At 39.0% G+C, this 26,585-nt stretch overlaps 1 protein-coding gene across 1 annotated transcript in view; it reads left to right on the plus strand.

The window, feature by feature from the left end:
• LOC136876122 ((E3-independent) E2 ubiquitin-conjugating enzyme UBE2O) overlaps positions 1-26,585 on the plus strand; it is a 322,520-nt gene that overhangs the window by 98,316 nt on the left and 197,619 nt on the right. The window contains exon 5 of the mRNA XM_067149804.2: positions 2,308-2,504. Coding sequence (XP_067005905.2) covers positions 2,308-2,504 — 197 coding nt within the window. The remainder of the gene's footprint in view (positions 1-2,307; positions 2,505-26,585) is intronic.

Consider the following 26,585-nt stretch of genomic DNA (forward strand, 5'->3'; position numbering starts at 1 on the left):
GATCTGAAGTAACTGTGAGGTATTGAAAAGGGATTCCTATTTTCAGTGCCTTTTTCTGATTTCTTTTTAAGAGTTCCTCACACTCTATTTGACCGTGGAGTACCTTCCTCTGGAGAAATTTCTTCACTGATTCCTTAGTAGTGCTTGAATTGAGTCTCCCTACGTAGAGCCAGGCTCTTTTTATTCTGGCTTGGAGTTCATCCTCCCCAGGCGAAACCTTGTCTGTTTTTGTTCCAATTATCACAGGATTCTTGGATTCCTGTATCTGTGTCCTTCCAATATGCATTACCTTTTCCCGAGAATCATGATTGGTTGGGTTCCCTTCTTTTCCCTCTCCTACACTTTGGAGTTGACTCTCCACTATTATTACCTGAGTATTGTCAGTAGCTTTATTTCTTGATGAGCTATTTACTATCTTCTCCTCTATTATAATAATAATTTTGTTTATCATCGTATGCGAACTAGTAAAGAAATTTACTAGGGGTGAAGACTAAATGCCTTCAGGGTTGACCACTCTGAATCTTATTCAGGAGCGTTGATTACAATGGGATCGCCACTCCCAAAGGCATTTTAGAGCTACTGCCAGCAATTATTTAGGCCGCCCCTTACGTGGGGAACAGACGCCCTTGCAGCTGCCCCTGACATGGGAAACAGACGCTGCTGATGCCAAGCGTACTCATATTATTCCCCGACTACTGGGCTGCCTCTTCCGCAATCTCCACCATTCAGAAGTTCATCTTCTCTGCCTCAGAGACCCTCCTGATGAACAAAAAAGGCATCATGGAAGATCTAGAGAAAGCCGAAAGACTTATCCTCGGGAAAATTCATAAATCGAGCTTGCTCCCAGATGGAACCTACAGACTTAAATCAAACTCTGAGCTGTATCGACAGTTAGAATCAGCCAATACCAGCATGCAACGTAGGAGGCTTAAGTTATACAGACACCTACAACGAATGGACAGCAACAGGCTCACCAAGATGATCTTCTCTTTGGTTAAAAGCTACAAGACTGGAAGCTTGTGGCTTAATGAAGTACAGAAGGACTTGGATTTGGCTGGGATTTCAGACATTGATATAGAAGATCGTTCCAAATTTTGTGCTACGGTACAGTCGTGGACCCCACCACCTGGAGTCCCTAGAAGTCGGAAGCCCCTTTCACAGGAGGCACAAACACTCAGCCCCCGAGCCATTGGAATTAACCAATGAAGGTTAAAATCCCTGACCTGGCCGGGGATCGAATCCGGGACCCTCTGAACCGAAGGCCAGGATGCTATTAGAAATAGGAAAGGATTTCCATCTATCAATACATATTTATTGCACTTATTATGCTACAGTACTGCTTTCGACCCCCTACGTAGGGTCACCTTCAGCTGAACAATACATTCACATCTATATCATGAAGCTATGATTAAGATTACATTGTCTAGGGAATGCCATATGATAATAAACATTTGGTCACATCCAAATGGGGCATTTCGAAACGGGAACTGGTGTGTATGTTACTGTGTGTGACAATGCAATTGTATGTCTATAGTGATATGCTTTAGGTCTTAAAATTAGTTTATAAAACACATCTCTACTTAAAACTAAATTATATATATATATATATAAAAAAGATAAATAAAATATATGTAGGAACACTTCATGCACATGAACGTTCGTGTCTTGCGTGTTGTTCAGTTCATCAGTTGACTTCTGTGTTCAAGTCTTATTTACCTAGTTGTACACTTGGTTGCTGTTTCTGGAGTTTAAATGATATGATTTGCTTGTAAAATTGTCACGTATGTATAAAAGATTTTGTCTTCATGTATATACATAGAATAAAACTTGCCAATTTTTAAAAAGGGTGCCAGATGTAGGGATAGAATTAGGCTAAAATATGTATATTCAGCTCTGCTGTGTGTTGAATCTTGTAGCTTTGTTAAAATCGAATCATGTTGTCTTATGATGTCCATAAAATTTGAGTGGCATTGGGTTCAAAGTAGTGGCTTCTTTCCCATTTGTAGCTGTGCAGTGATGTTATATTATTGTTATTGGTGTGGCTGAGTTGTGTTTGATATGCGAGCTTGTTGTGTACTTCACTGCACAAAATTTGAGGTTACTGCATATTGGACCCCCCTTACTTTTTTTGGCTCTAAAAGTGGAACAAAAAGGGGTCTAATATATGAGTAAATATGGTAGTTGTCCAGTTGAATCGTGCACCATTTTATGTAACCAATACTCATATTCTCAAGGTTCAGTGTTCCTATATGTGCAGAATTATTTTGAGTTCTTAAAATTCTTATGTGAACTTCTATGTATTTCTAGGCTCAAGTTGTTAAATGTGTTTGAACCATGCACATTACAAGTTGGGGATCGTAATTTCTACACCTTTCGAGATGAAGATACCTTCTTGCCAAAGGAACAGTGGAGGCGGTCTCAGAGAGATCTTGTTTTAGCAAATTCAGTGAATAATGGACCAGCTAATTTCTATAAACGTAGCCCGAAAAGACTCAAAAACAAAGGTAATTTTATTATCTTTAGTCATTTTAAGTAATTTATATAAATTAAGAATGGAAATAGGTATACAGGAGAAGTCTGCAATAGCGAGTACGACAGATAGCGAGAAGCCTGTTGTAATGAGTTTCTTTTGCCCCTTGAAAATTTCTAAATTAAACTGTATATTATCCTTCGGTTGCAGCGAAAACCCTATCACTAATGCACCGCTATTACAAGTGATTAAGCGTGTATTATTTCTTTTATTATTAATATTTATACACTTCAGCAATTATACTGAATGTGATCAGTCATCTTTGGTATCGTTTTCTGCTATGTGTACTAGCGAGCTCTCTTGATATTCGAAGGCTATGTCGGAGTTGACTGGTGTACTGTAAACAAAATTCAAAATTAAAATGAATATGTTTTCTTAATAAATGCATAAATAACATGGCCAATGGCAGTTGTTAAATAGTTAGAAGTAAAGGCTGAAGAAAACGGTTGTTTAATTTTAATCCTGTGTACTGAAATTAAGTAAGAATGTGATACACCTCAGGATATGGCAGAGTGCATCACTGATTTCAGAGGTTAGTTTATATTTTCTCATGTCTGGTTAAATTTCTCAAGTGCATTTCCATGTAAATTAATAGCAAAATGGTTAGCATTATTCTACTAGCGCTTGAAATATATTTTCATGGTACATATACAGTTAAGTTAGGTTAGATGACTGTTTGAATAAGAAACTGAGAAGTTTGCCACAAAAGTCTCTTGAGTGATACTATTACACGTAATATCGGAATTAGAAAAATAACTAACGAGTAAGCCATAGTATGGAAATAATTTGTGAAAGTGCAAGTGTTGATCAAACTGACTGCTGTTTATTACTGATTTTAATGTGTGTGTGAGTTTCCCGACCCCCCGGCTTTTATGAAAAATCTGATATGACAATCCGCTTTAGCGAGTAAATTTTACGCCGTTACGAATTCTCGCTATAACAGACTTTCATTGTATTTCATCTTAGGATGTAAGTACGTAATTGAGAGTCAGCATGAGTCAAGAGAATTACGGCATTCAAAATTATATATATTTTTTTTAATTTTTTATTTTTTTTAATCTGCTGCTATCTCTGTACTGTATTATGCTCCTCTTTCAGAGTTTGACTTTGTTCTTTAACCCTTGAACACTTGGGTCAGTATTGGTCCCATGAACCCTCGCCCAGCTCCAATCTAGGTTTTCAGATTTTTGTTGAACAAATAATAAATTTTGTAAATCTTGTTTACTCAACTTCATACTAAGCACGATTATGTTCATACTTAGATACATATTATTTACAATTAATTCAGCTACTTGTGAAATCATATGTAGTATAGGTATACGACAGCAAATATTTATTTTCTGTAAATGACAATATTGTATGTATGCTCCTAGTTTTATTACCCCTCTTTCTACTGTGTGTTAATGTATGTCTGCTTATAAATAGGCCGACTTGGGACCACACTTGTTAAACTCTTGAACTTCGATCTTTGCCCAGTATTGTTGCATCTTTTCCCGGTGTAGCGCCTTTCCTCCAACCAGCTTGTTAAATCTCGTGGATAGGGCCGCTTTCTCTGACAAGTTAGGTTCAATGCAGTCACCAAGGTAGAAATTTCCACACATGCTTGATTTTATCCTGTTTTAGTGACATCTCTCCATTAGCCTCTTTGATGGATGGTTCTAAGAATGCAGAAAATGTAGGATGTTCTTTCATCTCTGATAATATCAGCACGAAGATCTTGTTGCATAGTGTCTATAGTGTGTGTACTGCTGAGCTTCCTGCCATCGTGTGTTGAAAGTTGTATGGAAGAAGAGGAAGACCCCTGAAGACTGGAAGAAGGGGATAATGATACCTATCTTCAAGAAAGTGAACAGAAAAGACTTTTAAAAACTGTAAGGGAGTCACGTTGATATATCACTATGCAAAGAGGTTTGAGAAGATTGTGGAGAATAGAATCAGAAAGAGTGTGGAAGAAAATTTAAAAGAAGAGCAGTATGGCTTCAGATCAGAAAGGTTCACATTAGATCTTACATTCGGAGTAAAACAACCAACTACAAGAGCCTCATTATGGCCTTTTTGGAGTTTGAGAAAGCATGTGATCATGTGCGCAAAAAGAAGGTATGGGTGACCTTGCACAGAAAAGATGTTGAGAAGCAGACAATAGAAAGAATGAGAGAGATGTATCATGGGAGTGTCTGTTATGTGAAACTAGGAGGTGAGAAAACAGATTGGTTTGAGCAAAAAAAAAGTGGATAAAGACCAGGGACCTATTCCACAAAAGTATGGTCTTGTACATTACAAGTTACTAGTGTGGGTTCTTGTAATGTATGGAGTTGTACATTTCTGTTCCACAAGAGATTGAAAGTCTCTGGTATATTACTAGTGAATTGTTACAAGTTTTACAAGTGACGACATATCAATAAACATACTACGTCATAGCATGAATCAGCTGTTTATCTTCGTATTCCATTCGTTGAATTAGGTCATGCTTGCCTAATTTATCTTAATATTGTATTTTAAGGTAAGTTATGCAGCAAAGATTCAAAAAACTCTAATATTTCTGTGAATTTCTCAATGCTACAATGTTATTTTTCAGTTTATTTCTTTGATGATAGGAAATTACTGCGTTATTATCACCCATTCTGTTCTTCCGCGATCCTCGCATATGTTCCACGATAGTCTGTCATACCCACCTTGGTCTGTCATTTGTAATCAGATGCCGCTAATAACGATATTCGGCCGCCAAACTTAATTGTTACAAAAGTGCAAACTCTGCGTGAATTGTTAAAATGGTGTCAAGGAAAGGAAGTTATTCATTTTGAAGGAAATAGAAAGAAGGAAAGATATTCTTTTCGGTGCATTCAGCGAGAGTCTGGAAAAAAAAAAAAGACAAAATAAATGGTTGGATGGAAATATTTGACTTGGAAAAGCTCATGGAGTTTTGAGGGGAAAAGTTGGATTAATGATTGGAATTAATGATTCCAGGAATGTCCTTCTTGGAACATGTTTGTTCAGTATTTTCAGGTCAACGAACAATGTGAGGAAATTTTATATCATCTATTGCAGCTACCACAGAATGTATTGACCTACAGACCGAAGATTTTGCCATCCCATGCATATCTGCAATACCATGGTACTGACCACCATTTCCTAGCCAAAGCAGTTTTGTTAGTAACTGTTGTTTAGCAGAGAGAGATTTATTTCTGTTCGTAGGATGTTTTAACCTATGCCCAATATCCATCAAAAGTTCTTCCACTTTTATTGTGCTTAACCTAAAAGGCTCATTGTATTCAAATATTGTTAAACTGGAAGTTTATTCTTTCCCTATACAGACAGTAGTTTTCATTTTCATTACCATCACTATCACTACTACTAGACCACATATTTATCAAAATGTATCTGAAATAAGTATATTTAAATAGCAATAGTACATTTATATATTATTGTCCTTTCACTGCTAGAGAATACTTCCCAATTCACTAGTAAGTTACAAGTACTAGTACTTTTGTGGAACATACCTATAAAAATTCACTGGTAATTTGTAAGTATGGAGTAGTAAAGTACAACTGTAGAAAATTCTTTTGTGGAACAGAAACTCTGGTATTTGTTCCAGTTACCAGAGAATTTACTTGTAATGTACAAGACCATACTTTTGTGGAATAGGTCCAAGGAAGTGCTCTGTCATCTTTACTTTTCATTGTAGAAATAGATGAGTTAATGACAAAAGTGACAAGGAAAAATGAAAGTGATGATGTTTGCAGATGTCTTGTTAATCTGGGGAACAAAGGAAGAGGATATCCAGGAACAGTTAGATGCATGGGAAGATGGGGCAGAACAATATGGAATGAAATTTAATACCAAAAAGAGCGAGGTAGTGATCACAACTAGGAGGAATTAGAGACCTATGAGAGGGATAATGCTTGGAGGGGAACAGCTTACAAAGGTAGAGAGTTTCAAGTACCTGTGAAGTATCGTAGAGGAAAGTGGAAGAAACGGTAAGGAAATCAGGCCTGAAAGACGAGCAGGAGCTTTCCTGAAAAGTGTCAGCAGCCTTGTTTGGAGCAATGATGTCCCTCAGAGAAGCAAAAGAGTGATATATAGGACTTTTTTTGTACCTATTCTGACGTATTCAACAGAAACGTGGGGTAATGAGACATAGCCGTGACTAGGATACAGACAAGTGAAATGAAATTTCTAGGAAGTGGGGTAGGAATGACAAGAATGGATAAGATGAGAAGGTTAGAGATATAGTAAAAGAAGAGCCACTACACAACATGATAGAGGCATCTAGACTTCGTTAGTATGGATACATGAAGAGAATGACAGAGGAAAGAACACCCAGGAGGATGCATGATATAGACACAACAGGAAGACCAAGAGACAGCTGGATAAAAGGAGTGGAAGAGAAGAGGAGAGGACTGAGGAAGAGTGAAGAGGGAGAATGGTGGAAAGACAAGACAAGATGAGATGGAGTGGCTTATGTTCCAAGCAGACCTGGCCAACAACTGGAAACTGCAAATGATGACCATTTTTACATGGATGTAAAATGCTGCCTTGAAATTGATCTTGATTTTGAGGGGAAAAATGTATTTTCGTCAGTCCCATTCAAGAAGTGTGACGAAATGAAGCACACTTAGGCATTGCCTAGTGTTAATGTTATTAACAAAAGCTTAACAAATGTAAGTACATTGTCAACTTAATATAAGCCATTATGTCGTAATGAAAAAATTATATTCATTTTGTTTTTAATCACTTTCACCACTGATTTTGGAAGTTCACGTTTTCTTTCCAAAGAATGTTATCTTCTGATCCATCCATCTTGTTAGACAAACAACACTTCTTGAAACCACACGCAATTGATTCTAGAATTAAGTTGAAAAGAATAAACAATGACTGGTACAATTAATTTAACCTAATTAAAGGACAATTACACCTGGCGAGATGATGATCCATGCAGTCTTAATCCATTGCCCCAATAATGCCCCACATGGTTTCTTCAGTTTGCCTGAAGTAGGAAGGGGACAGTTACCAGCATGCAACCATTTCTCGTAGAGGCGTCGAAGCTGGTTCTTAAATGTTTTATTCACATCACATATCTGCAGTTGGGAGGTCATGCCTCCTGGAATGATCACTAAATGTATATTTTCATAAACAGCTACCTTCTCATTTGGTGTCAAATGACCCTTAAATGCATCCATACATAGTAGACCTTGTTTCACTAGTACACCTGGTTGGCTTTTCCACACTTCTTTCAGCCATGCCATCATATGTTTGGCAGTCATTTGGCCTTTATCATTACATCTGAATATAATACCACCTGGAAGCTTCTTCTTTGGCACATTCTTCCTCTTTAATTTTACGAATGGTGGAAACTTACTTACATCAGTCAGTACTACCAACATCACTGTTATGTGAATTTCTCTGCTACTGGTTTTAATTAACATAGGTTTCAAACCTATCCCTTTCCCACTTCACTAGCACGTTTGTGCTGGTTAGCTTTGTGTTGCTGTATCAAACTGGACTGCAACGATCATGCAGTTGTCGCTCGGCATACTTTTGTTATTGTTGTTGTGTTTGTCCAGTCAATGCCAAGCTGTTCATAAACACAGCCATTTTAAGGAGGGATGTCACATGCTGAAATTATTTTAAACAGTAATTATGATTTTACTACACATTATAATGTGAAATATTGTGTGTATTTTTGCAGCTAATGATTTATTCAAATTAATTAAGTTTTTTTTTTTTTTTTTTTTTTTGTAAGTATCTACCCTGTTCACTAAATCACTGTAAATATAGGGTAGCACGTTTGTGGAAGTTAGTGTATAATTAATGCGATTCACTTCCTGCCGGTTTACGTTGCACTCTCTGCAATATGTGTGAATCCCTCTTCAAGAAGACATTTCTGTACTTGGAAGCAAAGTGACAGTGGTCTTAATTATAGTTGTGTAGTATGACAGTTCGATATCATGGAAAACCATCTTCAGAGTTGCTGAAGGTCGGGCTCTATCTCAGTTGGTCCAATAAGAATACGGTAGTAACTACTACTACTACTACTACTACTACTACTACTACTACTACTACTACTACTAGTACTATTACTAGTACTACTACTACTACTACTACTACTACTACTACTACTGAACCCGTGCTGCTCCGCAGCATTCCTTATAAATAAGTCAGATGACTCGCCTTACTCCTTGTGGGTGGGGTTAACTTCCAATAAGTAACTGACCCCTACAGAGCGTGTCCCCAGGTGGCGGATAGGGGGCCCCTACAGTAGGTAGGGCTGGTTGAAATAACCAATACAACCCGCAGACCAACAGGTAGCCCAATTCCTGGGGGTTCTAAAATACTGGGACACCCTTTCTCCAGGGGTCATAAATATGGAGGGCCCTTGTCCTGGGTTAAGGGTGAAGACCTCAACGGCATCTACGGCAGAGAAGATGGACTTCGGTACGGTGGAGATGGCGGAAGAGGCAACCCATCCTTCTGGGGTGTACAGATGGAACCTACTGCCTTGTAGGACGAGGAAGGCATCCTCAAAGGCTAAGGGAGTAAACCCTGAAAGAAAATCCTCATGCGTTAGGCCTAGCAAGTCAGCAGGAGAGTATTGAGTACAGTCGCTTTCAATAAGAAAAAGAGCCTCGGAAAGAATATTATAGACCGGACTGACACGTCCTCCCTTGTAATTGTAAAGTATGATGACTGTAAGGCTGATGATATACAATGTTCTGAAAGGAAACCCCAAATAAAAAAGAGACCCAAATACCGAATTGGAACTATGAATATTCTATCATTAACTGGGAAGTTAGAAGAACTCCTAGACATGATGGGTAAAAGAAAAATATCAACATTGGGATTAAGTGAGACCAAATGGAAAGGGATTGGAAGTAAGACACTTCGTGGAGGTTATAAATTATACTGGAGTGGACAGGAGAAGGTAGCGAAAAAATGTGTTGGATTCTTAATTAACGAAGGGACTGATGCTACAGCTGAAGTTATCTGCAAAAGTGATAGAATCATTAAAATGTTCATGAAACTGGAGAACACTAAGTACACCATCATACAAGTGTATGCCCCACAGACAGGCTGCAGTGAGGAAGACAAAGAGAAATTTCGGCAAGACCTGGAAGATACAGTTAATGAGGAAAATGTTATTATTATTGGAGATCTAAATGCGCAAGTTGGGGTAGACAAACTTGGGTACGAGAACATCATTGGTCCACATGGATTTGGACAAAGGAACCCAGAAGGAGAACAACTATTAGATCTGTGCAGAAGAAATGATCTTATAATCAAAAATACATTCTTCAAAAAAAGAGACAATCACAGAATAACTAGGTACAGTTGGGATGGCCAGTATAGAACATTGATTGGCTATGTAATCACAAATAAAGATGGTGGTAGGTACATCACAGATGTAAAGGTCATCCCTAGTGAAAGCATGGACAGTGACCGCAGATTGTTGGTAGTAGACTTCAAACATAAGACAAATGAAATGCAGAAACTTATTACGAAGAAACCAAGGGTTAAAACTTGGAAGTTGCAAGAAGTCCAAATAAAGGAAGAATACAAACTAAGGATTCAACAGAGTTTGCCGAAGTGTGAAGTAACCAGCGTTAATGAAGAATGGAAGGCCTTCAAAGACACCTTTGTGGGAGAAGCCAAAAACCTATGTGGAGTTACAAGTTCTATCAAAAAAAAAAAAAAGGAGACACCATGGTGGAATGATACAGTGAAAACAGCGGTGAAAGAAAGAAACCAAATAAAGAAGGCACTGGACAAGGAAAAAAAAAAAAAAAAAAAAAAAAAAAAAAAAAAAAAAAAAAAAAAAAAACAGGGACAAGAACGAAATGAACAAGAAATACAAAGACTTCAAGGAGTATACAGGAACAAGAAATTTGCTGTAAAGAACATTGTAAGGGAAGAAAAAGAGAAGAAATGGAATGAGTTCGTAGACGAACTGGAAGAGGACAGTAGAGGAAATATGAAATTGCTATACAGAGTAGTGAAAAACAAGCGAAGGGATCAAGAGACCATAAAAGCAATAGAATGTGATGATGGAACTCTGGCACAAGAAGAGGGAGAAATTAAACAAGAACTCAAGATCTATTTTGAAAAGCTGCTGAATGGAGATACAGAAAACATAACAGATAGAGGAGAGCCAAGTCGAGGAACCACAACTGAACCACTAATTACATGGCTTGAGGTTGAAAATGCACTCAAGAGCATGAAGAAAAGAAAGTCAGTGGGCATAGATGAACTAAGTGCAGATATGCTGAAAGCAGCGGGAATTCCAGGAATCCAATGGCTCTACAGACTGCTCAACAAGATATGGGAGGAAAATACTATTCCTGAGGACTGGAAGATGGGCATCATTGTACCTCTGTTCAAGAAACGAAGCCGACGAAAATGTACTAAGTACCGTGGTATCACACTACTGTCTCATGTCCTGAAAATATTAGAAAAAATAATAGAGACCAGAATCAGAGATATTGTTGAACCAATTTTGGAAGAAGAGCAGTATGGTTTCAGACCAGGAAGGTCAACTACAGACCTTATATTTGCAATTAGGATACTAATGGAAAAATACTGGGAGAAGAACAAGCCTTTATTTCTAATATTTTTGGACATTGAGAAAGCATACGATAGTGTACCAAGGAAAAGAATTTGGCAATGCATGAAAGAACTTCAAGTGTGAGACAGCCTCATAGACAAAGTGAAAATGTTGTATAGTGGGAACAGAAGCTGTATTCAAGTAGGATGTGGTTTGTCGGACTGGTTTGAAACAAAGAGAGGAGTGGAGCAGGGCAGCTCATTGTCACCACTTCTATTTATTATTGTAATGGATGTAGTAATGAAATCTATTAAAAGGAAAGAACACAGAGATATCAAAGCCTTCACATTTGCAGATGATGTTGCGATCTGGAGTGACTTGGGAGAGGAATTGGGAGAGAGAGAATACAAAGCTGGAATGAGGAGTTTAAGAAGTATGGTTTAAACATCAGCAAGACCAAGACGGTGGTGATGAAAGTGTATGGGGAAGGAGCAGAACCAATAGTCATGTTAAATGAAGCTCAACTGGACAGTGTTCTAGTTTTCAAATACTTGGGTAGCGTTATATCAAATGACAACCTAGCAAAACATGAGGTGAACAATCGAATCAATAAGGCAACTCAGTTTTACCACCAGGTACGACACCTGCTGTGGGATGAGCAAATACCCATGAAAACAAAAATGACATTGTACAAGTCCTGTTATACACCAATTCTTACATACAGTCTCGAAACCACAACACTGACCAATAGAGATAATTCCAAACTTCAGGCAGCTGAAATGAAATTCCTACGCACTATGATCCAGAAAACCAGGAAAGACGAGATTAGGAATGAGAAAATTAGAGAAGAAGTAGGAATAGATGATTCCTCAATAAGATTCAGATATCAAGACTGAAGTGGTTGGTCACATGAAGAGGATGGCAGTAAACAGAACTGCAAGGAAGGAATTTGACAGAAAGGTAGAAGGAAGACGACCCATGGGAAGGCCACGAAGGAAATGGATAGATTTAGTTAAGAGCGATGTACTGCTGAGAGGTCATGATTGGGACAAGTTGGTGGAGGAAGAATGGTACAAGGACAGGATGAGATGGAGGAGGCTCATATACCACACCCGGGAAACTGGAGATGGTTTAGGATGATGATGATGATGAACTCGCCTGGGTATGCCTGTCACAGTCATATTGTTTTGCCTGCACTTTTCAATATTTTTATGAACATTTAATATCTGTAATGTGGTTTATAACACTTCTTTCCATACATTATTCTCTGTGCTTCGACCGTTCAGCCGCAGATGGATCTTAACATTTTCAAACGATATTGCCTGAGATATTGCAACATACAATATTGGCCGTGGCTCAATACTGGTTTGGGTAAGTAGACTATCCACTTTTCAAGAGTTTTTCCCTGCGCTCTTTTTTAATAGTCATACAGAAGGCTAGTTGACTTGATACCTTTCCGTCTGTACGTTCGTAGATTGTTTTCTCTTAGCAACATGTAAGTAATTAGGAATGTTCTGCCATCTGTTGCGTATATTCAGAAGCTGGGTAAGGCCAGAGAATCAAAGGGCATCTAGCAGAGAATAGTATTCTTCCATCATCAGAGGAAGTGTATACTCTCTTGCTTCACAGGTGGTAATCAAATATGGCTGCATGCAATGACATTACCAAGGATGAAAATCACATAATATCAGAATATTAATGAAAGTGTTGATCGCTTAGCAACCTGCTAAATACAGAATGTATTATTATTTATAAATTTCATATTCTGTATTGATTGGATTCAATGTAATAGACAAGAAAAAGTAAATTTGTGTGCTAGCTGATGATGGCCAAGATAGGCCGAAACCGGTACAGCTTTGGCAAATCCGTCCATCCATTCCACTGGATCAATTTGCTTCATTTCTGTTATATTCTCTCCAGAATTACCTGTCTGTGAATCATGAGATATTGATAGGTCTCTAAGTTCATCCAACTTTGAGTAATCATTAAATGATCACTCCAATATTTGCAGGCGAAGACAAGGCCTTATGGTCTGGGGTGCGATAAGCCACAACTCTCGTTCAGCTTTGGTGTTTGTTAAGAGAACGTTGACCAGCGCTCAGTACATGCAGAATGTCGTAAGACCCGTTCTTTTGCCATTCTTGCAACAGGAAGGTGATGTGTTGTTCCAACAGGATAATGCTCGCCCACACACTGCACGTGAAACTCAACGGGCTTTGCAAGACGTGCAGCAACTTCCGTGGCCAGCACAATCTCCGGACTTGGCTTCCATCGAGCATGTGTGGGATATAATGGGACGGCAACTGACATGTGCGTCTTGTAAACCCTCAACTCTTGCAGAACTACGTGAACAGGTCAAACAGGCGTGGGATAATGTATCCCCCTTCAGAATTGGCCATCTGTATGATCGAATGGATGCCAGGATCAGCGCCTGCATTGCCGCCCGTGGAGGATACACCATGTACTAAGAAATTACCAGCAGTAATTTGTACACTTGTATTTGTTTTGGTTAGGTCCAGTTAGTGACTCTTTTTACTGTGATAAAGTGTGTTGGGGGGCGTAGGTCCCCACTTTTGGCTGTTGGACCTCTAGCATACTGTAGGGCAATAACAGGGCATTCTATGTTGGACAGCGGCATGAGAAGCTTAATTTATCCAGGTCCAGTTAGAGACAAAACCATTGGAGTGTGATGAAGTAAAGGGGATCTGGGGGCGTAAGTCTCCAGGTTAGGGCTATAGCAGTGCAATATGTGTTGTGCTTTGTGAAAAGCTGACACTGTCATAGCCGTTGTTACCTGCAGTTAATGCCAAACAGATAATTGGTTATTGTTTTGTTACAGATTGCATTTGGTTGTGTTTTAATTGTGCGCAGGTTGGTAACTGAATGCATTTGTCTTGATTGCTGGGAGTGACATCATCGGATTGTATCTCGGCCAGTGGAAATGCTACTGCGTGCTTGAGCAATGGAGAATGGTGTGTGCTTAATTACATTAGGTTATAAAAGTAAATGTACTTCTGGGGGCTGGCGGGTGGGTCACTGGCTGTTGCAGTGAACACATCACTGCTCTACAACGTATTCGACAAAAGATTTGTTCGATTTCAAATTCATTGTAATGCTATAAAACTTAGGTTAGTGAATTTCTACCTCATTAACAAAGTAAAAAAACAAATCAACTACCACCCTTGTCAGATGTATGTGTGTATGTTCAGTCTTCAGCCCTAAGGCTGATTGGATCCTCAACAGCTCCACCATCAGCTGTCATAGATGGCCTAGGCATCACTGAAGAGGCGTACTAGGGAAACGAGGAGTGAGGTAGTTTCCCGTTGCTTTCCTCACCGAGCCAGAAGTTGCTATTACATATCAGTCTGCCAAGCCCACTGAAATGCATGCACCAACCGACCCTATGAGCAACGTTTTCACACCATTCATAGCAGGGACAGGGTGCATAACGATTACTAGCATCGCCATACCTCAGTCACTTTCATATTGTCAAAGCCAAGGATAAGACAGAGACAGATCAATGAAAGTAACAAAATTGCTCTAGCCCATACCAGAAGACATAGTGCACAGTAAACACTAGGTCCTGCCAGCAAAGTCCAAGAAAAAGAAATATTCTGTTCTTTACATATAAAGTTGAAACTAATAAAACAAAAAGTCAACCCATAAAATCATCAGACAAACCAAATGCAAACATCTTAAAAATACCTTACAAAAAATAGAAGAGAGTCTTAACAAAAAAATATCACGAGATTATTATAAAACCTTTGGCAAATACCTAAAAAAATATGAGCCCCCAATATTAATGCTGAGAGATAAATCAGGAAGGTTAGCCCATAGTAATGAAGGAAATACAGAGATCCTCACATAGTCATTCAACTAACTTTTAAATTGCGATGACCTACTGGAAACGTTGGAAGCAATACTGACATATCCATTTTAACCACCCCAGATCTAATAGATCTTCCAACTGTCAGTGAGGTAGAATTTGCAATAAAGGAAAATTATAAGGCATGTCGTGAAGACCTAGTCTTTGCAGAAATCTGGAAAAATGCAGGGAAGGCAGCAATCATAAATCTACATCAGCATCTAGTCAAAATGTGGATAACAGAGAAAATCCCAGAACATTGGACCTCAGGCGTAATCCATCCATTATTCAAAAAAGGAGATAAAACTCATCCAGGCAATTACAGAGAAATAACCCTTTGGATTGTGCTTACAAAATTTTCTCCCGCATAATTTACAATAGGATAAAAAACATTCTGGAATCTTAACTTGGAGAATACCAAGGAGGATTTCGCCCACACAGAAGTTGCCCGGACGAAAATCTCAGCCTGAAACTAATAATGGAAGTGATAGTGATAGAAGTGTTTACTTCATTCATAGATTTTGAAAAGGCTTATGATAGTATACACAGACCCACTCTTTTAAAAATCCTCAGATCATATGGCTTTCATCCTAAATTAACAAAAATTATTGAACTAACTTTAACTAACCAACATAATTTCAAAGGTAAAGTTCAGGGGAGAAATGTCAAATGCTTTTACAATAAGTACAGGCCTCAGACAAGGTGACGGATTATCCCCACTGCTTTTCTGTGTGGCTCTATAGAGCGTTACAACCTTAAATTGCAGTACAGCATAGATGGAGCGTGCTGTTGCGAAATCAAAATCAACTTGTGAAGATCACGCTCGAGTGTGACTCAAACAGGGCGTCACAGTTCCACATTTTTCATTTGTAATTTTGTAATTTTAAGTTCATTCATTCATAGATTGATATTTATAGGATGGTAAAGTAAATACAACATACCTTAATCACTGCCGTTGCTCTCAGACATTGTACGTTCATGTTCTATCATTTCTGCAAGGCCTGATGTTCCCGCTTTGGATGAACCGGGTTAGGGAGATGAACTTGAGGTTGATCCGGACGATGACGAAAGTCTTATTAAAAACTGTTCATCGTTGACATCATCCTGTAATTCGTCTGCTTTCCACAGATCTTTTTCATTTTTCTTTACTTCTTTCACGTTATTTGACTAATTGTCCACCGTAATGTTCTTATATGCAGCGGTTATTAAATTTTTCGTATCATTTTTCTTGAATGATACGTTATGATACCGGATGTAGTTTTTCACCTGTGACCACACCATCTCAGTAGGGTTTAACTCTCAGTGATAAGGCGGGAGATTTAGAATCTGCCGACCTGCCGCTTTTGCCATTTCATCTATTCTCTGCTTATCATACAGGCCCTATGCTGAGAAGCGATGTGCAACAATTCTCGCTTGATCATCCCGTCCTCAAAAGAGATTTGATTTTTACGTAACCACTGTAGGATGTCATCTTTTCACCAAGAAGCCACCGGCAAAGGTTCCAACTTACGGGAATGATAAGCGGCATTATCCAACACGATAACGGCACCTTCGGGAGTGTTCGGCAACCACTTGTCATAAATTTCACCTGTCATAAATTTCACCAGTCATTTTTTTGTGGGCATCCGCCGTGTTTTCATGGCATAAAAATATTAGTTCAGCATTTGGAACAAAACCATGTTCATTACCCGCGTGGACTAAAGCGAATCGCGGTCCTCGGCTTTTCGGTGGCCTAAGTCCCGAACTCACCCCTTCAGTGGCAGCCTACCGTGCATTTTTCACTGTTTTATCTTTCTATTCTTTTGTCACTGTCTGCCAAATATTTACCGACGATTCATCTGTGTAAATTATAGCTTTATTTTGTGCCCTCAAACGTTTATCTCGCTGAGATATCTGTACCTCCAATTAATAATCTCATCGGTTTCAATGAAAGCTGCTTTATTACTCCGTCTTAAATAACGGAAGCCTATATCATGTAAGAAGCGATACAACAGAGTTTTAGAAAATCGTGGCAAAGAACCATTTACCAGACTCAAAATCACGTTCAATGTCGGTGGTATGTTAGCAATTAAAAGAGAGTGAACCACCGACACTCCACTTTGCACAATTTCATCATATTTAATTTACCTTGCATTTTTCTACCATTCTTCTCTTTTTTGCTTTTTTTGGCGGGAGTTCGCAAAGGACCATGTACGTATTCCTTATAGCATAGATTGTTCTTTCGGAACAACCTGTAGCTTTAGCTGTTTCACTGACTGCGCTGCTCACATTCATAGTCTTTAAAAAACAATCCCGGACACTCATTATAATATTGCGTTCTCTTCCCCAGAGTTTACCTACGGAACGTTTCTTTTTAATTTGATGATGGTTTAAGATGGCGGCGTGTGCAGAAGTGACGCTGAGTGTTATGCGCAGTATTATTATATTTTTGGTGGTAAAGAATGCAGTGCAATACTCCAAAAGTGCTACAATCGCTTCAGATAACCCTCCTGGATACCTGGAAAATATAATTCTATTGGAAAAACTATTGGTGAGTGAAAAATGTACTCTTAACGGTTTGACGTGGTGCAGTGCTAAAAGTCTGGGGATGGCAGCCATAGGTCGGCCTCGGCGAAGGGACGGGAGCGGTGTTGTCAGACTGCCTGTAGATAATCAGCCACTGCTGTGCTTGGCACTTGCCCTAAGTGGGGACCTTGAACTAAATCCGGGTCCACAACAGTGCACAATTTGCGGAAATAGTGGTAGGAGAACCAATTATTTGTCCACTGTAATAATTGCTCGCTAAAAGGCCATAGAACCTGCGTAAAAGTCTCAGTTTCTGAATTCAGAAAAATAAAGAACGGTTCCCGTACATGGTTATGCTGGAAGTGTGAAATGCCGCTGTTATCAGACTCGTTCTTTACAGTTACCAGTGATACACCCAGTGACTTGGTAAATAATTCTAAATGTACATATGTAAATAAAAATATATCACTTTTTGCCTTCAATGCGCACGGTATTATGCGACCTGGATGGTTACAAAATATCCACGCATCACTTGAAAGCCTTGACCCGACCATCGTATGTGTCAGTGAGACGTGGTTGTCCAGCAAAATTAATGACTCAGAAGTGTTCCCTGACTCGCTGATATTGTTCCGTAAGGACCGATCCCACCGCTCTGCAGGGGGAGTTCTAATTGCAGCCAAGCCAGAATGTAATCCAACTCGAGTTCATCACCTGGAGACAGCAGCCGAAGCACTGTGGGTGGAAGTGACGTGCAACAAACGCAAATTCTTTATTGGATCAATTTATCGCGCCCCTAAGTCGTCGCCGGAAATGAACGATGAACTAATTCTCTCTCTCGAGCATGTGCAACATGTACAACAAAATTACGATGCCATTTATATTGTCGGTGATTTCAACTTAGAAATTACGTGGTCCAGAAATGCTGCACCTGTTCCAAATAACCCCCTCGCCAATAAATTCCTTTCCGCTTTCTATGATTTATTCCTTCATCAATTAATGTTCGAAGCCACGCGTATTACGCAAACAACACGCTCAACCCTTGACCTTTTCCTAAGTAATATACCACAGTCCGTCCAATCTCTTAATACTATTCCTGGATTCTGTGACCATCAGGCAATTGTCGCAACACTGACCCATATAAAACCATCCCCCAAACTCCATACCAGAACAGTTCATAATTTTTCCCGAACAAACTGGAACGATCTATCCACTTTACTATCCAACCGCCTCCCCGTTCTCACCTCAGATTTCACTGGCAGTACTGACATAAACAAGATATGGAACGACTGGAAGAAAATAATACCAATATAAATGGTCCGTTATTGGACATTATAAATTTTCCAGCTAACTCATTCTTGGTTGCCAGCGTTTCGCCCTCGTGTGCTAGGGTGGGCTCATCAGTTGGTACCTAGCACACCTACCAATATGCTGGCTAGTGCATACCGTGGAGGCCACTGCGTAGGCTAACTGGAGCCACCGGCAGTGCCAATGCACTAAGAGACTTTGTCTCATTATCAAAAATTGATGCCTGCTTGGCCATCGGATGATATAGATGTTGATTCCCATAGGGAATCTGAAATATTTGTCCTGAATGAGTAAATTTATAATGCGTAGAAGAAACCACACCAACAGTAAATATAACCAGCAGACAGAAATCTCCATGGATTACCAAGGAGATAGTGCGAGAAATTCGAAGAAGGGACCGCCTGTACCAGAAATGGAAAAGAAATCCAACCGATTATGAGTGGGAGAAATACAGGCTGGCTAGGAACAAGGCTAAACAATCTATCAGAGATTCCTACGATTCTTACATCCACAGTCTCAACACCAACTCCAAAGAACTCTGGGCTCTTCCCAGAAGTAAAGGTTACAACAGAGCTCCATCTGTATTTAAACATAACGGTACAGCAGTTTCCACACCACAAGAAATTGCAGACACCTTCAACAGGAAATTTAAAAGTAACTTCTCCGTACCTACCGAGGAAGAGAACATGCTATATTCAAGGACAACATCTACCCCTCTCTTCCCTCTAACCAACCTGTATTTCTCAACGAATCAAGTAAAGGAGAGCCTTCTGAAAACAAGACCTCATGCCGCGACCGGGCCGGACTGAGTGCCAGCAAGAATTCTCAAGAATTGTGCAGTCGCCTTGGCGCCCTGGCTTTGCGCTCTCTTCAACTATTCCATTAATACCGGGTCTGTACCTTTGGAGTGGAAAGAACCCAACGTAGTGCCAGTTTTCAAAGATGGAGATAAGGAAAACGTAGATGATTACCGCCCAGTTTGTATAACATCAGGCGTCTGTAAATGTATGGAACGTCTAGTTGCTAAATATATGTTGGATTTTCTCAAGGAGAGAAACCTGCTGAACTCAAACCAGCACGGCTTTATTCCAGGAAAATCCTGCACAACACTTCTAACGAAAGTCATTGATGACTGGCAGTTCTCTTTGGAGCGGACTGATGTCTCACAAATAGACTGTGTGACTCTGGACTGGAGCAAAGCTTTTGACCAAGTGTCACATCAAAGACTTCTGTTAAAACTTAGCAACAACGGCATTCAGGGTAAACTGCTGTCATGGTTGAGGTCATTTTTGGTGGGTCGAACGCAATGTGTTGTGTACGGAGGAGCCAAATCAGACCAGACCACAATTACTTCTGGAGTAATTCAGGGCAGTGTGATAGGGCCCCTCCTGTACACGATTTATGCTCTCGACTTACCGGATTGTGTAAATTCGACCATGGCGCAGTATGCCGATGACACAGTCATTTACAGAGCCATGAAAAACAGTGATATTATAAAATTCCAATCGGATCTGGATAGTATAGCTCTGTGGTGTGAGGTAAATAGAATGTATATAAATATTAAGAAGTGTAAATATATAAGACTGAGCAGAGCTAAACAACCACTCCAGAACCAACCTACTCTATGTGGAATCCAACTGCCGACTTCTAACTTATTCAGACTGCTCGGTATTCACATTACGGACAATCTGAAATGGAATAAACACGTGGAGGAAGTGAGGTGTAAGGCATACCGCGCGCTAGGTTTCGTCCGTAGATGTCTCTCGGGAGGAAGAAGTAAAGCCCTACGAACGGCTTATATTTCCCTTGTGCAGCCCATACTATTATATGGCCTTCCTTCCTGGCATCCAACTACAACGGAAAATATGAGGAAACTAGAAGGTATCCAGCGACGAGCAGAACGTTTAATTAACAAACACATCCCCTTAAACACAGCCAGGTCATTGCCACCAGTGAACTCGTTATGTACACAAATAGATGTAGTCTTCCTTAGGAAATCCCTGGCAGATAACACACACCTCTCCCCTTTCCACCGCCTGCAGCTCAATTACCGCTCTGTTAAAAGAGGCCAAGGAGTTACTCTTGTCCCTCCCTTCGCTAGAACAACCACATACTTAAATGGGTTTTACTCAAGGGCTGCTCGTACCTGGAACCTTATACCATCTGAGGTAAAGATACTTTCTCTTCCTCGCTTCCTCCGCGAAGTAAAGAAAATGTATATGTAAATAGAAACCCATATGCGATGTATATAACTTGTATAAATTAGAATTGCAAGGATGGGTGCAAGTACAGGTGTATGTGGGCGAATGTGTATGCGTGCGCGTGTGGGAGTGGTTGTGAATGAGTGTGTATACAGGGGTCTGAGTGAGAGTATAAATGGCTGGGTGTTCTTTAATATTTTCAGGATAAATCAAGATAATTATTATTCTAAGGGTACAGTGTTTGTAGTGTAAACATGTAAATTTAAAATTGTCTACATAAGTTTGTATGTAAATATTCAGTAGAGTTTATGTACACATGTGGAGATGGAGGCACTTCCATGTATGTGGGGCTTGCCCTTTCTCCACCTACCAGCCCTAAATTGTACATGTACAATTTAAGGAAAATAAGTTAAGAACCACGTGGTCCATCGTAGGCCTAAACGAATAATAATAATAATAATAATAATAATAATAATAATAATTATTATTATTATTATTATTATTATTATTATTATTATTATTATTATTATTATTATTATTATTATTATTATTATTGTACATCCTTCTGCACTTTTTCTTTGAACTAAGAACCCTCCGCACAAGCACGAGCAAAAAACTCACAACTTCACAGACTACACAAACGCAACAAACACAATCCACTTGTCCTCTATACATTTATCACTGATCTTTATTTAATCAATCTTATCATACGTAAACGTAAACAAACGAGATGTTCTCCCTGTCATAAATTAAGAGATAAGGAGGACTTGAGGTATGATTTAAAAACAACTTCCATATCCAAAGACCATTTGCTTCGCTTTGAACTAAGATTCCCACGCAGAGCACGAACTCACAAACCACAAAAATGAAATACACTTGCCCTCAAGAATTGTAGATATGTCACTGATATGTATTTAATCACTATTATACATACTACTGACAAAATGAGCACTGCACTGCATGCGACTGTCTGGAAATGTAAAAAAAAACGCATGTTTGGGAGATCACTACCAGTACTTATATTGAATCGTATTATAAGTACATATATAGATATATATAGGTACATTTTCGTGATTTAAGCAAATACTTGATCATTAATCTATCCTTCAATCTCCGTCAGCGTATGAAACTACAGCACTTGACGTTGTAAACACCGCCTCATTCTTCTGGAGCTTGCAAGTTACTTCGGTTGAGCTGCTCGTCTTCGGCTTCTTCATGACTTTTGATCTTTATATTTGGATCGTATTGTGACTTCGTGCCTGACGGTTTATGCAGTCTGAGTCATTTAACTGTTCTCTGCTTTTCGTGAACATTGTGAGACAGTGCCAAACATTGCGTGTGCCGTGCTGATGCTCGGAAGATTACGCATTACTTCTTTTAAGTGACTTACATTCCACTTCGTCTGAATTTTACAGTGCCTACCCCCGTCATTTTTATACTCTCCTCTTCAACTGATATTGTGAGGACTTGACCGTTAACTTCTTTCTTACTTATGCATTGTTTTTCAAGTTATAATCGGCTGATGATGACCCAGACTGGGGTCGAAACCGGTACCATTTCCACTTTTAAATAAGAATGTAATCTCTACATCTCTTATTTACTTGTATTGAATAGGTTGAACTACCATATTTATTATTTCAATTTAACTATAAACGAAGTCATCATAAATGATCAAAAAATTAACATAGTCCTACAATTTAAATACCTTGGAGAAATCATTATACACAACTTAAGCGAGAAAGCAACATGAATAAATAGAACCAACAAAATGAAAAATGCACAATTTCTAACCTGGTCAACTTATAACAAGATGTGCTTGTCAATAGACACTGAGATCCAACACTACAAAACTGATCAGCTCCTCAAAACTGAAAGAATTATCAGAACTTGCATAAATAAAAAGTACCAAGTTGAAGGAGTCTGAAGAATCCTCCCCAACAAAACTGTCTATGTAGAGATTGACCCAGTTGCCAGTACGATGAAGAAGAAAAGAATCTCTTATTTCTTTCACATCTTATGATTACTAGAAAACAGGATTTTATGACAAATAGTGATGAGAAATTACATATTAGTAGGGACCTGAATAATTTGCATCTATTTGTTTCAAAATTAGCATCTATTTACAAAGTTAAAATAATCGCATGGTGTTATTAATTTTAACGATTCCAAGTTTATGAAGTGCAATTATTGTCCTTGGTTCTCACACAATACATATTCATTGTTCAAACGAAAGCATTGTCAGTACTTTGGCATTGCTTTTTTTTCAAATTGCACCGTCTGTCTGTAACCACTGTGTTGTAATGAGACAACATGTGCTTGCTATCTACATTGTTCGTTGGGGTCCACAACAACTCAAGACAGCATTTAGCAATTATGCTGAACTCCGTCTGAACTGCAGTTAATGCAAGCATGACATCACATTTTTCACTTTCTTTCGTCTGGGTTTGAATTGCACGTTTCTGAGAACAGTAACCAGACCAGATATCATTTCGTGAGAGATCTGTTACTCCAAACAATTTCTGAAACTCATCTAATTTATCAGTGTTATTCAAAATTATATTTTTTGGATACAAAGCTTGAGAAATTGACACAAAATGCTTATGGTTGGGGTCTGTAGCTTTCAATGTGGCTAGCTTGCACTGTAAAGAATGAGCAGCTTTGACAAATGTGTCTCTACATGCAGCCTGAAGTAGAGGAGTGAGCCTAATCAAAGCATCATTAGTTGCGGCAGAAAAATTCCCCTCACAAATTAAAGTAAAACTGGCGTCAGGGTTATGCAGTTTGGGGTAAAGGAGATGAGAGGTAGGATACAGAGACCCTTCAAGTTAGGTAAGGAGGTCAACCAATCCAGCTGCATGATCTGTGACAAAAATCGTGTGGGAGCGAAGCCTATTCACTTCTCCATCGCTCAGGTCAGTCAGGTACTTAATACCACAGTTGTTGATGTCTTTCGTGTCGGATATCTTGAAAAATGTAACAACGTTAGTAAAGTAAGCACTCAAATAGAAGACAGCCTGAAACCAGCTATTCCATCGGGTTATGACAGGTGCAGGAAAAAGCTTTGCTTCCTTTGAAGCACCATACTTCGATGTTAAGAATTGTAAACAATTATATTTTCACTTTCTTGTGTTCAGAAATGCAGGCTTTACCATCGCAACCACATGATTTAAATCTGTCATCACTGCGACCCAACTATTGCCAACCAAGCTGATCTTATGTGCCTAGCACTGTACATGCATTAAATGATCCCCTATGACCACACTTAATGTTTCATAACAGCGGGTCATGTACGGGGCACTGTCACTAACAAACACTTAACTGCATCATATGGTACACTATAACTGCGCAAAGCTTCTAAAACAGCACAAGAGCAGTTTGTAGCATTTCGTGCATCAAGATAGTTCACAGAAACAACGTGCAGCTCTCTCTTCAATCCGGCTGGGACTTGGAATATGATGATAAAAACACAACGGCCCATTCTATCCGTAGTTTCATCACAGAGTATGTTGATGTTCTTACCCACTAGAGCCTCTGCTGTTCTTTTCTGGTGGTCAGATGCAACTTCTAGAAAGGAAGAAAGACCTCAAATTATAACTAAATAATTTAAAATGACTGGATCAGTTGGGTACTGGTAAGATAGTTTGATATGGAAATCGCACTCATATTCGGTATCCTTCAATTTTGCGCATGGTTTCGATGTCGTAATACCTAAACCATACCCGATCAATGAAATTGAAAATTACCCGGTAAATATACTTCACGCAGAATTCTCACACATGGCAGCTCTTCATTTGAAAACTCAGTAATCCAGGTTCTTAGCTCTTTGCTTTCCAGCTTTCCAGAGGCATATTTGCTTTGGCAAATACTTCAACTGTGCGTTTTGAGAAGTTATCTCTGGAAATTTTTCCTCTTTTACAACTATCTAAATGTGTAAGCACAGAAGATTGCTTTCTTTGAGATGTTCTAGCAGCACGGATTAAACTTTCGTTACCGCATCGCATACCCACGTGTTTTTCAGATTTAACATGTTTCACAGTGCTATCCTTTTTTTCCCACCCAACTCGGCAATTACAATCTTGCAAAACACTGTCGCTGAATCTGTGGCATATAAACCATCCTTTGCATATTGCTGAGCCCTTTCGTGCGCAGTTTTTGTCGTGCGCCCCATTACCTAAACAATCGCTCGACTTTCTACTCTTCACTAGTTTCAACTTTGAACAGGAAAACAATGCTGCGCCTATCTCGTTATTTCCGTGACACTCGATTTACATTTCGATAATAATCGATACAGATCTTATTCTCCTTGCTATTCCCATTGTAAATATCGATTATAGTCAGCAAGCAGCAATCGATCGGCTACTTTTCTTCATCGACCGAAACTGGTCAAAAGATTTATGCATCATATTTTGAGTATTTCTGACGATTTTGACGAAATATGTTGTTTTCGCCAGTAAAATAACACATTTTTGCAAAATTTGCACCAAAATCGCATATTCATACTAATTTTGCACTTTCGGTCACAATTTGTATTTTGTCGCACTTCTATTTATGCGTAAAAATGATTTTATTCCACGTTAGGTCCCTAAATATTAGTTGTATCTAAGGTTTGGATGTTAAGGAAAAGTCATATTTTTTTCTTGAGCTCATTTTACCTGAAATCTGAAAAATAAGTTTGAATGACAGGTCACTGACCACGTTTTAAGCAATTTGATGTTGCCTATGAATGCATATTTTGGCTATTTTTATTGTTTTGGTCATATTTTTCTCATTTTGGTGTTATAAGGTCATATTTGGTTATAATTTCAGCATTTTTGTTTAAATTGAGGCGTCGTTAACAAGGTACATGTTATCTGTGCCAAGTTTCAAACACAGGATTTCCGAATAGTGTAGTAGATATATTTTTCTTTCTTTTCCCGGAGCAGGCAGGTAGCAGGTTTAGAAGACCTAATTCCAAGAAGACGCTCCTATACGTACGTCTTTTAACGCATCTTTCTGGACAAGTTAGATTGCAACACTGTACGCGTGAGGTCACGGAACATGACAATAGTGTATTTCTGCCTTTCAATAGGTTATCACTCCAGTAGATATATTTCGTTCAGAAGCAATTAGCAAACGAGGAAATGCCATGTTATATCTCGCCCAGTTCTTCCTTGCAGGGTTGAGTTAAAGCTCCCTTGCTCTTTCACTACCAATGGATTTCAACAGTTTGGTCACACTTGTAGTACTGCAGTGAACCCCATCATGTGGAAAGTGAAGTGTAGTGAAGCTAAGTGAAGTTAAGAAAGTATGTGAAAGAGTTTGGTGAAGAGACGTTCATTACTGACAGAATAATTCTTTTTTGTAAAGTGTGTGAAGTTACGGTAGCAGCGATAAAGCGATTTAATGTGCAACAGTACTGCGCTACGGCTAAGCATAAAAGCCGCGCGAATCAAAAGTCTTCTGAACAGAACAGGCAGGCTCTTTTGTTTGATACAGCGAAATCTTCGTCAACCAAACTTTCAGATTTCTCAAAAGACCTGTGCGAAATGTTGGTATCTACCAATATTCCACTTGTGGGATGGTGAAGTTAAGCAAGAACGAATCTTGCTGTTACTAACCGATGCTGCACCATACATGGTGAAAGCAGCAAGGGAACTTAAGATA

This window comes from Anabrus simplex, chromosome 6 (genome assembly GCF_040414725.1).
Source record: "Anabrus simplex isolate iqAnaSimp1 chromosome 6, ASM4041472v1, whole genome shotgun sequence".
In the NCBI taxonomy this organism is placed as follows: domain Eukaryota; kingdom Metazoa; phylum Arthropoda; class Insecta; order Orthoptera; family Tettigoniidae; genus Anabrus; species Anabrus simplex.